The sequence below is a fragment of the Cebus imitator genome, unplaced genomic scaffold, assembly GCF_001604975.1.
Source record: "Cebus imitator isolate Cc_AM_T3 unplaced genomic scaffold, Cebus_imitator-1.0 Scaffold11, whole genome shotgun sequence".
Taxonomy (NCBI): domain Eukaryota; kingdom Metazoa; phylum Chordata; class Mammalia; order Primates; family Cebidae; genus Cebus; species Cebus imitator.
Window position 1 is genome coordinate 10,914,804 of NW_016107326.1, and position 13,623 is coordinate 10,928,426.

At 38.9% G+C, this 13,623-nt stretch overlaps 1 protein-coding gene across 2 annotated transcripts in view; it reads right to left on the minus strand.

Moving 5' to 3' along the window:
- DCBLD1 (discoidin, CUB and LCCL domain containing 1) overlaps positions 1 to 13,623 on the minus strand; it is a 66,509-nt gene that overhangs the window by 6,989 nt on the left and 45,897 nt on the right. Inside the window, exons 6-12 of one of the 2 annotated variants that reach the window (XM_017497265.2) lie at positions 10,844 to 10,977; positions 5,818 to 5,858; positions 4,526 to 4,741; positions 3,932 to 4,056; positions 2,566 to 2,713; positions 2,350 to 2,457; positions 204 to 291 (exon numbers count right to left, since the gene is read on the minus strand). In XM_017497265.2, the coding sequence (XP_017352754.1) occupies positions 204 to 291; positions 2,350 to 2,457; positions 2,566 to 2,713; positions 3,932 to 4,056; positions 4,526 to 4,741; positions 5,818 to 5,858; positions 10,844 to 10,977 (860 nt within the window). The remainder of the gene's footprint in view (positions 1 to 203; positions 292 to 2,349; positions 2,458 to 2,565; positions 2,714 to 3,931; positions 4,057 to 4,525; positions 4,742 to 5,817; positions 5,859 to 10,843; positions 10,978 to 13,623) is intronic. The other variant, XM_037727535.1, reaches the window with a different exon arrangement.

Sequence of the window (13,623 nt, forward strand, 5' to 3'; positions counted from 1 at the left end):
AAAAAAAAAAAAAAAAAAAAAAATTAATAAAGTAATACTTGATCATTTCTATTTTTATCTAACTTGTTTTTAAAATATAAGTTAATATTTTATTTTGAAAGAAGTCATGCTGATTTTCTACATATGCATTTCTGAAGAATAAACTTTGTGTTTTTATTATTGTTTGCATAATTAGAGAAATTTAAAACATAAAGTCACCATACTTTCTAAAGGCTGCAAAGATCCCCATTCCAGCAAGCAGCAGGGCAACAAGAAGCACCAGTGGAATAGCCACGGTTGTAATGTTCATTCCTAAAGAAGAGGGAAAGCCATTACATTACAACATAAATGACTGACAACACATTTCATGATCTAAAACTGAACACGGAATTGAAAAGTCTTTAAGCAGTTTACATAGGGAGAAAATGAATACATGCTAGGAATTTACTGATAATGGAAAGAAAAAACAAAGGATTCATAATCCTGGCTAAAGCTTGGGAAAATAAAGCTTCTCTCCCTGGCCCCCAAAGGCAGTTTCCAAAGTTTCTCAGGGACTAACAGGTACACTGGGCTTGTTGCTTGGCCCATACTAAACTCCAAAAATCTGAAATGAGGGGGAAGTTGAACACCTCCCCCACCTCTCAGGTGGGAACTATTTAGACATGTACATGATTTAAGCACAGTGTGGAGCTCCTACTTTGGCTCAAGCAACCTGTTTCCCTGGATGCCAGGCGGGTTTGGACCTGTACCATAACAGTGGCCTGGAAAACTGGGATCCTTGTTACAGAACTCTGGGGCTGCAGACTGAGAGGAAAGGCAGCCTGATGACCTCAAACAGCATTTCCACTGTGTTGCATGAAACACTACATCATGTTTTCCTAAAATTCTTTCTGTTCTAAAAAAAGGACAGTTTGACAGCCTCTAAGGCAGGCCCCAAGTTTGTGGAAATTACACAAAATAAAGAAAATATATTTGATCTTCATCTTTTTCTTCTGTGATCCCTGGGAAGAAAATAAAGGGATGCTTACAAGTGGGAAAATGCAATTCATGAAGAAGGGGAAAAGGAGCTTAGATAAAAACAAAATTTATTTGTAAGTAACAGTGGTGTTGTTTTATTATTTTATTTATTTATTTCAGAGATGGAGCCTCGCTCTGTTGCCCAGGCTGGAGTGCAGTGGTGTGATCTCAGCTTGCAGCAACCTCTGCCTCCTAGGTTCAAGCGATTCTCCTGCCTCAGCCTCCTGAGTAGCTCGGACTACAGGCCCATGCCACCATGCCTGGCTAATTTTTGTATTTTAGTAGAGATGGGGTTTCACCCTGTTGCCCAGGCCGGTCTTGAACTCCTGAGCTCAGGTAATCTGCCTGCCTCAGCCTACCAAAGTGCTAGGACTATAGGAGCAAGCTACCAGGCCCAGCAGTGGTGTGATTTTTAAGAGTAAAAATTTGGGGAAAATCAAACAACTTAAAACACCCAACATCAGGGGAATGGTCAAGTAAATAATGGTTTATCCATGTGAAAATATAGTATAAAGACATTAATAATTGGGGTTTTCAACATTCTAGTAACATTGGAAAATGCTCATAATACAATGTTAAATGAAAAATATATGCTACAGAACAGAATCATATGATATGCTACCATTTTTGTCTTAAAGTTAGAAATATAGTTTACTAGAAGCAGTGAGATTTGGTGATTATCAATGGATGCTGATTTATGACTAATTTTTGTTTTCTTGTGTTTTTCTCATCTTTCCAAATTCTTACAAAATTGATATGTAAATTATTTTATATTCTGAAAAAATTTACTTTTAATGTTCATTATTTGAATATATTAGACACTTAGATGTTCAAAATGCAAAAAGCATACAAAAGTATGGAATGGAATATGTGCCTCCTACCTCTGTTCCTCCTCCACAGAAAGCCACATTATGTTTCCTGAAATGTTTCTAGAGATACTGGAATGAATATTTATTCTTTATTTCTCCTGTTGGCAGAAAGGGTGGTGTGCTAGATAGTTCTATACTTTACTTATTTTTTTTAAGTTGCCACTGTATCTTAGAGAGCTTTCTATATTGCCAATACATTCTTTTTTGTGGCTGCAGAGTGTTCCATTGCATGAATATGCTAATATTTTATTTTTCCACAAAATATGTACCTAGTGTTTGAAGGGCACATAAGTTCATTCCTAATCTTTCTAATACTCAATGAAAAGCTGTAAACATACATAATTCTACATATGTGCCAATACCTCTGGATCATCTACCTCCAGCATTTATATGACAGAGAAAAAGAAATTTTGTTGAAGTTACTGATATTGGGTGGGGTACCAGCTATGCTCCTTATGAAACCACAAAACAATGACTGCTCTACCTGTGGGCATTTCTTCTGAGGGGATGGGCCTTGTGATTGTCTCATCTTCTTTCTCAGTTGAAACACTGGTGCTTTGAGTTGTCTTGCGCCACACCAATGAATCATTACCTGAGAAAGGAGGGATGTTGGGAAAACCACATTAGTAACATTGATAGGCAAAAAAAAAAAAAAAAATGACTAAACTTGAATAACTCACTGTCTTGCCCTGAGCCCTACCTTGTGTAATCTGGCAACCAATGAGCTCCACCTTCAAGGCTATCCTCTGGTGCCATGTCTGGGGGACAACCCGTACATATCTGGCCACGATGGGAGGGATGAAATTGTTCTGCACTGGGTCCCGAAAGTTAGAGTTGCCCTGAAACACCTATAGAAGGAAATTATTTTTACCTTAAGATTCTATTGGTTAGTTTTTAGGTGTTTATCATCCCACTTATATCTGGTTATATGAAATCAAGAAAAGGATTCTATGTCCGTTGCATTTTTCTAGACACTCTTGATATTGAAGATATGAGGCTTTGCAAACAAGGGCCAAGTTATCTAACTAAGGTGGTGCTGTTCATCTGTTTACTGGTTTAAATTTCATTTTGGATAAACAAGCTAAAATTGCCTTGCTGTATTACTTGATCTTAATATTTCTACATTCAACTGGTGCTGCAGACAAGCAACCTCAAGAGTACAAGGCTTCAGCTCTCACTTTTGCCACTGCCTTCCAACTCAAACATCCACTATGCTTATACTGAAGGAATCATTTCAAATGGCCAATTTTCACTTCCCAACAAAATCACAAGTATTTCATTCCTGAAGTAGAAAAGAATTAAATCACAAAGATCTCTCAAGGTTGTGTGTGTGTGTGTGGGGGGGGGTGGTTTGGAGATGTTTTATTCTTGGGACGGAGTCTTACTCTGTTACAGAGGCTAGAATGCAATGACACAATCTCGGCTCACTGCAACCTCTGCCTCCTGGGTTCAAGCTATTCTCCTGCCTTAGCCTCCCAAGTAGCTGGGATTACAGGCACCAGCCACCACTCCTGGCTAATTTTTGTATTTTTAGTAGAGATGGGGTTTCACCATGTTGGCCAGGCTGGTCTCAAACTCCTGACCTTAGGTAATCCACCTGCTTTGGCCTCCCAAAGTGCTGAGATTACAGGTGTGAGTCATTGCGCCTAGCCCATCATCACCTTTTTAAAAACTTTATTTGATTTTAGAAACAGCATCTTACTCTGTTGCCCAGACTGTAGTACAATAGCACAATCATAATCACTGTAACCTTGAACTCCTGGGCTCAAGTGATCCTCCTGTGGCAGCCTCCCAAGTATCTAGCACTACAAGCATGCACTGCCACATTTGGCTAACTAAAAAAGAAAAATTTTTTTTGTAGTGGTGGGATCCTGCTATGCTGCCCAGCATGGTCTCAAATGATCCTCCTGTCTTGGCCTCTCAAAGCCTGAGGATGACAGGAATGAGCCACCATGCCTGGCCTCACTGTCTTTTATTAATGAAATATTTAATGTAAACACACAAATGAAAATATATAGAGGCCTGTTCTCCTACTCAGTTATCTTGCCTCCAGGGCTAACTCTTACCTTTTCTTCATTATTCACAATTCCTTTATAGGTCTTCCACTTAGAATTGTTGTTTTTGAAGTTCATCACAAAACTCTTAACATAAAAGTTGAAATTCGACTGTGTAGATCCTGTAGTCCTAATTCCTTGTAAGAAAATAACAATTACAGGCTACTTTTTAAAGTTTGTTAAATATAACACGTATTATAATTTCAAGTTTCATTTTTTTCTCCCTCATTTGAAACCTCAAATCATCTTACAGGCCAACTTATATTAGCTGCACTTAAAAATCTGTTCACAGATTAATGTTTTCACTCTGACAACACACCACATAAAGGTTTCACAATGAAGAATTACCTCTCTAATCCGTATATAATCCATATATCCATATTTACAACTTGCAGACCAGTTCTTTTCACAGAAATACTGTAAAGATTTGTTACATTTTAACACTTGATCTTAGCCAAAAGGCCGAGAAGCTGATTTGTTACATTTTAAAAGATTTCAAGTACTTGGAGGTAGGAAGAGAGGCACCTATGTAAATGGTAAACATATTTTCAACAGCAAGTCATTCACAACCACAAAACTACTCCTGTGCTTGTGTTATTTTTGCACCTGTTATTTTCTTTTTCTCTCCCAAATCTATCTCCAGCCACTCTCGTGGTTTGTGGTTGTTGCTACTGTCACCCGAAGCCCATGATGGGCCTTGGTCCTGAAGTCGGGCTTGGCCAGGAGACCAGTGAACTTGGTCTCCACTCTCATTGACCGACTGCCATGAGGAAGAAGCTCTGATTTGCCCATCAGGTTCCAAACTCAAGGATCTGCTGCAACCTAGAAGAAAGAGTACAGTAAGACATTTCAGAGATAGACATAAAATGACAGCAAAAACAAGGACCCCATCTCACCTAGAATATTCAACTGATTGACTTTTATTCTAATATAGAATGAAGTGTTTAATTACCAGTTTTTAAATGGTCCAGACTTTCACTCATTTGTACTACTGTGCCTTGAAACTGTTACTGCTTTTCTTAATAGACCTCAAAGTCACATCCTCTATAAGTGACATCTCTTTGTCCCCACTGTAGATTTTCTTTTCTAACCTTCTGAATTCACCCTGATTTCAACAAAGTGCAATCTGTGTTAAAAGGTTTAAAATGCTGTGTTCCTTCTCATTTTAAAGGATTTAGAATCAGAAGGGAACTCCATTCTTTCCACATACTTGAAAAGCAGATGTGTCTAAGTCCTCTGAAGATCAGTAGGCTGTACCAATATTCATCCAAAGGACCTTAACTATACCATGTCCAATATAGCAATGTGAAGGCAGCAAATAAAGGCCTGCTCTTCCTGGGCAAAGAAGAAATATTCAGTGTTTTCCTTGAAATCATTTATGCAAAGGGAGGGTATTTATTTAGAACACATTCCATAATGGTGAAGCTAAACAGCTTTTATATACTCACTTTCAGTAACTTTATTCAAAATAATAAATCAAATTGCAATATTTGAAAGCCTTTTCTCTTAAAATCTAAGATTAAGGAATTTATCTTAAATGTTTCACTTTTTATTCTTTTAGGCAAAAGTTTGAGAGAGTTTAGATTATAAAGAAACATATTTTCTGCTTAATGTTAATTAGGCTTATTATCCTGTGTATGGTTAAGTCAAGAAGATTTGGTGTGGGTGGCTGAGGCAGGAGGATCACTTAAGTCCAGGAATTTGAGACCAGCTTGAGCAACATAGTGAGACCCTGTCTTCCTTTTTTTTTTTTTTTTTTTTAATGTGCTATGTGACCTAAGAAAAAATAAAAAGAAGAAAAAAACCTTTTAAATGATATAATCTGAAGGGTATGGAGGAATAAACTACTACTGAAGAATTTTCAAATATCAAATTTGTAAGGAAAGCATGATCCTTACCATTGGAGGTAAACAGAAATCGCCTGTCTGACAGGGAACCACTGAAACAACAAAGACAAACATGAGAAGGTGAGTTGGTTACCTAGATCTTAGTGACTAATACAGCGCTACATCACAGGGCTCACACAGCCTTCGCGCCTGCGCTTCCCCACATGATCCTCACAACACCCTTGCAAACCTACTGCTATTATCTTCATCATCAGTACTTTATAGAACAGGAAGCTTAGGCCCATGGAAGGTAAGCAACTTTCCTAACTTCATATAGGTGACAAGAGGCTAGGACTCTGAGATGCTACTTTTGAATCAGAATTCTGAGCTATTTTCACCATGCTGAATTTATTGGAAAGGAATGTGTAGATATACACTCTCAGGACTAACCTTACATCTCAATTAATTAATGCAAGATGATGAAGACATAAAGGATTACGGCCCTGAAATCTCTCTTTGTCTGAGCAGTCACCTTAAAGTGTTCCACTCATTTCCATCTGTCTTCCCCACACATCTCTCTCCTTTCACTGAGGATCTTGCTTCAGCAGTGTTGCTCTGGGGACAGTCTCTGTCCCGTCTCTCTCCACAGTCACATTCCTACCTACTGTAGCAACCGGCACCAAACCTTGAACCAACTCCTGCTTCTGGATGACAAGGTACAGCTGGAGAAAACACATAGCATGTCAGTGAGCTGGCCTCACTGCTGCAAGACAGTACCACCACTCATCTGGCATTTGTCCTGTGGACTCCTAATCCTTACAGTTCTACAGCTTCTATCACTATCACAGGAGAAATGATCGAATCAGCCTCATTCTGCAGTTGTCTCTTTCACTGCAGAAGAGATTCCTAAGGCCACAGAAATGTCCTTATCTACCTTGGAAGAACAGATCAACCTTTAAAATAATTCCTCACAAAGTCAGTGGTATGAAAAATACATAGAATGAATGGAAAATGTGGAGGTCTCAACATTAGCTTCATGTGCGCAGTATTAGATACTAGAGGTAAACACCAAAAGGTAGATGTCCCTGTTGTGCCCAACTTTTTACAACTATTTTACAACCTCAGAGTGCTGCTTATTATTTTAAATGTTTAACTCTGAATTATAAATGGGAATAATGGACAAACAGAGTACTAAAACATGAAATCCGCAAATAACGCAAAAGTACTCTGGCCAAGAGTATAAGTACCTTCCCATCAAAAGCTCTTTTTAGAAACAATCGGTAGTAAAACTCTCCAGAATAGACTTTCTCTTTCACATTGTCTATGCTTTGCAGGCTCCATAAACCCTAATATTCCACATACAGGCTCTTCTATAATCTCTGCACTGAATATAATACAGGCACCAATCATTACTTGCCTGAAAAAACTCAGATCCACACAGGTCCTGGGACTTGCCTGAGTTCATAGTTAGCAAAAAAGCTTAGGTGAGAACTCAACTCTCCTGACACTTAAATGTAGGTGCTAATCATATTAAAATTGTATTAAGATTTATGTAGAGCCTCTCTTTTGTCTCCTTTTCCATTTTCTCTAATGTTTCTACACTGTTAAATTTGAAATGTGGCTCAAATAAGCCCAAATAATGCTGTGGCAACCCTAAGAAACTAAGCTCACTCCTCCTGCCATGAAATATTAGTTTTGTTGTTGTTAACCAAAAAGTATGGGAAGGATAACTTTGGAGTTAATCCTGAGAAGAAACCAGGAAAAGCTCTGCTTCTAACAGTTCTCTGCCTGGCTTTCCTCCATTATCAACTGGAAAATGTTTTTCCATTTCATTCCATTAAACTAATTAAATACAGACCACTTAAATAATTCTATAGGTTAATAAGCCTACTCTTTAAAAATAAAAACCCCCATAGGGAGGTTAGGGTTCTGAAGCATTCACACATTAGAGTGAATCAATTCAATCAGATTACAGGAATAAAAGGCCTCCCCAGAGGGCTACAGAAGCAATCAAGAAGATCTGATGGAAACAGAAAGAAGGTTTTCGCTTCTGATGGTTAGCACCATTATCCTTGGTATGCAGTCAGTCCCTCTTCCTGATTCCATTCTGGTCTCTTCAAATTAAGGAAGTGATCTGACCGGGGATGAATCCCAGAAGAACCCTAGATATTTACTTTAGGGACCCCTTCTTCCTCAGCTGCAATACTTCCTTCTCTGGTTTTTCCTGAATGCCAAACAATCGTGTGTGGGAATGTAAGTTCAATGACCGCATGTACAGTGTTTCCCCAAGAGCAAAACAACACAGATAAAAACAACTGTTCCCTGAAGATTTCAAATCTAAATAAGTGGAAGAGACTGTGTGAACACACAGTAAACTATTTGCTCAGTGCAAAAAGTCAGTGCAAAAATCACAGATCTAGAAGAAAGATCTTGATATAATTCTGCACTTTCCATCCACTCCTCCCAACACAAAAATCAGACAATTAGTACAAATAATTATATGGAATATGAAACAAAACCTTTTATAATTCATTAATGGTTTAGATTTGTGTACTCTACTTTTTGCATGGAAGTGTAACTTAAAATTATATGAAATATATAAAATTATATAAAATATATATGTAAAATTATATATGTAATATATAATTTTCAAATGGTATAAAATATTTGTATTTATTATGTCCAGTTGACATAGCAGAAGTAACTGAGAATACAAGGTCTAACTTTATTCAACAGTTTTAATAATTGTTGTTCAAAAGTAAAATAAAATCCTAGTCAAACTTTTTGTTATCCTGTTTTCCAATAAAAGGAGCATTCAAATGTAGACAAACACAGACAAATGATTCCAAAAACAGACTGAAAGCCAAAGGGTAGCTCTTCATTCCTGTTTGGAAGTGGTAGCACCTAACGAATTCAGGCTAGAGCCTGTTATTTTCCTAAAGTAGCACCCTACTATCAACAGAAGAAACCATCAAAAAACCTAAAAAAAAATACATTCTTAAAAGTCAAGGTCAAGTTGGCATTTAAAGGCTTACTGTGCATAAGTGATCACTTTTACTATAAATCAGAATGTAAATTTTAAAATAAAATTTAATGTTCTGAAAAGTATGTGACAAATATTTATGTGAAAAATGTATGTATATATGTGTATGTGTATATATGTATAATTTTATTCATCTGAATAGAGATTTTAGTTTCTAACAGCATACTGTTACGGAACTTTTGGATCTTAAACCTTGGCACAAATTTAGAGACTAATTTGTCTTTGAATGTTCAGGTAATATGAAAAGGACACTTTGTGTCCTCTTACAGCTGAAAATCTATCTAGAAGGGGAAAGCAAATAAATGGGAGGGTCATGGTAGGCAGAGAACACAAATACCATGAGGTAAGCCCACATGTCCAAGTGCACAGCATGCACCGCTGTCCTTGGTGGGTGGAAGTCTTTTGTGGATTACACACAGTACTACCTGCATTGCTTGAGTAAAAGAGTTATATTGGAACATCTTCTCTAGTTACCTGCACCCTGAGGCCTGAACTCCTGAATTCAGAATTGCCAGTGAGAGACTCTGCCTTTTCTCCATAGACACCCTCCTGACTGTGAGCATGGTGTGCCGACGGTCACCACCCTACCCCAACATTGCTCCCCAGTCTTGACTCTACCCCCGTAATCCCTCTTAGCACTGTTCCTGCCTTCCATCAAACACAAGACTCATCTCCTTCGTGAAGATGACCTAACTACCTCTCCCCTAACTTCAGTTACTGCTTTCAAATAGCACTGCCTATGAGTATGGGTCAACACCCCCAATCATAAATTGGGTGTTAGTCCCAAAGTTTATATGTGAGTTCGTAAGCTGGTTCTTCAGAACTTAAGACACATTTTCCAATAAAAGCAATGTCATAACTTGTAGTCAGGATACCTATTTGACCTATGACATTGCTAATACATTTAAATAAAAAGTAGGAAGGTGAAGGAAAACACTGCAATTATCAAAATAACATCTCACCGTATCTATGCTGACTAACCTGAGAACCTATCCAAGATAAGATGGCTCACCATTCATTATAAAAATGGAACAGTAAAACATAACCATGTTCTTTCTGCATGCTAGGACAAAATAGCAGGGGCAGGGGGAGATCGTCATACAGATTAACGAGTGATTGAATACATAGGTCCTGGCATTTTTTCCCCCACTTCTGGATCCCAAAACGCCTAAAACCTCTGTCTTGTGCCTTATTCTTGGAACCCAGGCCATGTGAAAACCTGCGCAAAAAACAGAGTCACAGAAGGCAGAAGACATATCCAGGGACACAGAGAGAAGGAGAGAGTGAAAGAGAGAAATACAGTGGCTCAAGGAGCACCTTTCCCTCACTAGGTTTCCACTCCAGGAGTGTCTCCCTCTTGGCCATTCTAAGCTGTCTGTATCCTGTGTGTGGATGTCTGGACCACAGGGCAGGTTGACACTGAGTTCTACATAGCTCTACTTTTCTACCTTCTAGAGACTGAGGAAATCTGAAAATATGAAAAGCTTAGGTGGAAATGTTTAAAGCAATTAACACATATTTTTTCTCATGAAGCTAAAACAGCACAGGATAAAAACAAATGAAGAATGTAATATTAACAAAAGCAATCTTTTTTCAAACAATGTTAACAAAAGCCATCTATTTTCACTTCCCAAACTCATCAGTAAATGACTGTCTCTAGGAATCTTCTAGGGAGCTGAGTGGTTCTTTAAGGGTTTCAGCTGATGATAATATTGGAGGTAACCAGTAATTTACTCAAGTTGTAAAAACCTAAAAAGGATTCAGCCTTTATTTTCTCCCACAAAAGCACCCGAGAGTGAAAACACTCCTCTGCCCCAGGGCTTCAGAGTGAGCCATTTTAATTTACATGTCAGCATAACCAGTGAGCTTTCTGATTGCTACATTTGTCATCCACCCAGAGACGAGAAATGCTGCTCTAAGCACTCATGCATATTTTTCCAGTTGACAAACCCTTGCTATCACATCCCTGCCGTCTTTTCAAAGTTGTGAGCTGGTTAAATTATTCTTCAGGGTTACCTTCTACTCAGAACAAATGGTACTGAAAAAAGTACTTACTCCCTTGACAGCACACCATTGGCCAGGATTCCTTCATATCGACTGATCCCTTTGTGCTGAAGCACACTGATCTGGCCACCCAGTTCGTCAGCAATTATTCCTGCATGGATGGCAGCTTTGCACAATAAAGAGGTCTGAAACACAGCAACACCATCATGCAGAACTTAAAAGAACACCGTTAAAATATAGTTGGAGTTTTCTATTTTGTTTCTGTGGTAATTTATAGTAGTGGCCCCAATGAATAAAGCCTTCCAATGCCATGCCCTGGAGTGGTCACCTCCCTCATTGACTCTGGGACATGTGGCTTGCTTTGTTCTGCTGCAGATAACAGGGCCTAGCCAACTGTTACACATGTGAGTGAAGCCACCTCAGATCCTTGAGCCCCCAGTTAATCTTCCATATGATGGAAGCCACAAGAGTGATTCCAGGCTAAGGGAGCTTAAGAATCCAATCCAATGTGGCTGAAGCCCAAATTGCTCACCCTCAAACTCATCAGCAAATAAAATGGCTTCAACTTCAAGCTACTAAGTTTTGGAGAGACCTGTTAAGCAGAAATAGGTAACAGATCCAGTTTCTTACACTTAGGCTATCAGACACACATGTCAAGTTATTATTTAAGAAGCTGAACTTTCTTCAATTCCACACATCCATTTTCAAATTAATTTAGAGATTTATCAAGGTACCAAAACCACAATGTTAATGACAGCCACAGAACATTAAATGGAACAGAAAGCTTAACGAAGTTCCTGCAGGGATGACGAGCAACTCAGGGCTGACAGCCTCCATCTCACTTCCTGAATCCCCTCAGGAGGCATCAAAAAGCTGGTGCCAGCTCAGCCCTGCAATGTTCAGCGTGAGGTGTCAGCAGGTTACTGGCTGTTCTGACAGATGCAGCAGGAGCAGCAGACTGACTCTGATTTACAGGGGGTCGTGGGATTGGAATTGGCTCTGTCAGGAAGTGGGGCTACAGAAACGACTAGAACTTTCCATGGGGTGCACAGGCCTGTAGGTTCCCAAGCACAGACCTCTGTGAAAGGGTGATAAGGCACTCAGACCCAGGAGTGAGGGGATGAGAAACATCATTTCCAAAATAAACCTTAGCTACGCTCCACTTCTTCATGACCATTAATGCCAAAAGAGAACAGTGTCTCATGAATTGTGTCTCAATAACTGGACTTAGGAATTTCTCTTTTTGTTAATAACAATGCTGTTTACCTTATTTACAATGAAAAAGTTCCTTTAGACTTAAGTTACATTACTATGAGGACTAACGAGATAAGTCATCTTTTGCAGTTAATATAGTTGCAATAAAATTGAGAACTTTGTGATCTTCAATTCAGAGAATTCATATTTCCCAAACTAGATTAGGTTTGGCAAAGTGAGTCAGTTTTGCAATAACTGCTATTATAACAAAAGAGACCAAAGATTTCATGACAGGAAAAAAAATATGAGAATGCTGAAACAGAGATGCAGATACTACCCTCTCTAATTTTGGAGGGAAAAAAAGAATTACAGTTAGGAGAGAAACTGACTATACTCTTTACTAAGAATGCAGTTTGTGTTTTTATCTTTCCTAAATTTTCTGTATATTTTTCCTGAATTTTCTTTCATTAAAAAGCTTTCTTATCATCAGTTTGGACTCTTGGCTGCAAACAAAATGGAGTAGCCAGTTGAAAAGGAAAAAACCTGAATTTAAACTTAGCAATTTATCTTGTCATCCTGGCTTTGCCTCTAACTCCACAAGGTATATGAAAGTCATTCCACTACTCTTCACTTGGCTTCCCGTTCCTCTGGACAATGAGAAGGCTGAACTGGATGTTGTCTAGTGCATGGGTCCCTAACCCCCCAGGCTGTGGACTGGTACTGGTCTGTGGCCCGTTAGGAACCCGGGCCACACAGCAGGAGGTGAGCCATGGGCAAGCGCACATTATGGCCTGAGCTCTGCCTCCTGTCAGATCAGCGGAGGCATTAGATTCTCATAGGGGTGCAAATCCTACTGTAAACTGTGGACGTGAGCAATTGAGGTTGTGTGCTCCTTATGTGAATCTAATTCCTGGTTATCTGAGGTGGAACACTTTCATCCTGAAACCATTACTCACCATGTTTGCGGAAGAACTGTCTTTCACAAAAGTGGTCCCTGTTGCCAAAAAGGTTGGGGACTGCTGGTCTAGGGTCTTTTCTGAAGGTCTGTCACCTTGTGACTCTAAAGGCTACCCAGTGTACATTTTATAGGAGCAATGCAGGCCTGTCTCCCTCACTAAACCCCAAAATGAAAACCAAATTGGTTCAGTGGTCTGCTGGGCAACTATTCCCACTGTCCTTGGGATCACTGGTCTTCATCCCAGGAACCCTGCCTAAAGAGAGCTCTCACTGGAATAGGCATGTCCCAGGGCCTTCTTGGCTATAAGAGGACAGGTTCACAGGCCAATGAGCAACAGGATCTAATAGCATCATAGGCCAATAAATATACTCATTTCCCACAGTACTCAGTATTGAAGGAATTCAGTGGTGTATACCCTTTTTATAAAATTATTTAATTGCAGCTATGGCTTTCCATAATAGCTTGGTGCAAAAGTAATTTCAGTTTTTGCCATTTCTTTTAATATTAATTGCAGGCCATAGGATATATCTCCAATAGACTAGCCATCAAATCTCACTATCATATTATTATGATAAAATTACCAGCATTTTCTAAGACATTTTCTTTAAAATAATCACTCCTTCATCCATCCAACTTAAAGAAAACTGATGTTAAGTTGTCACTTTTTTGGTATTGATTT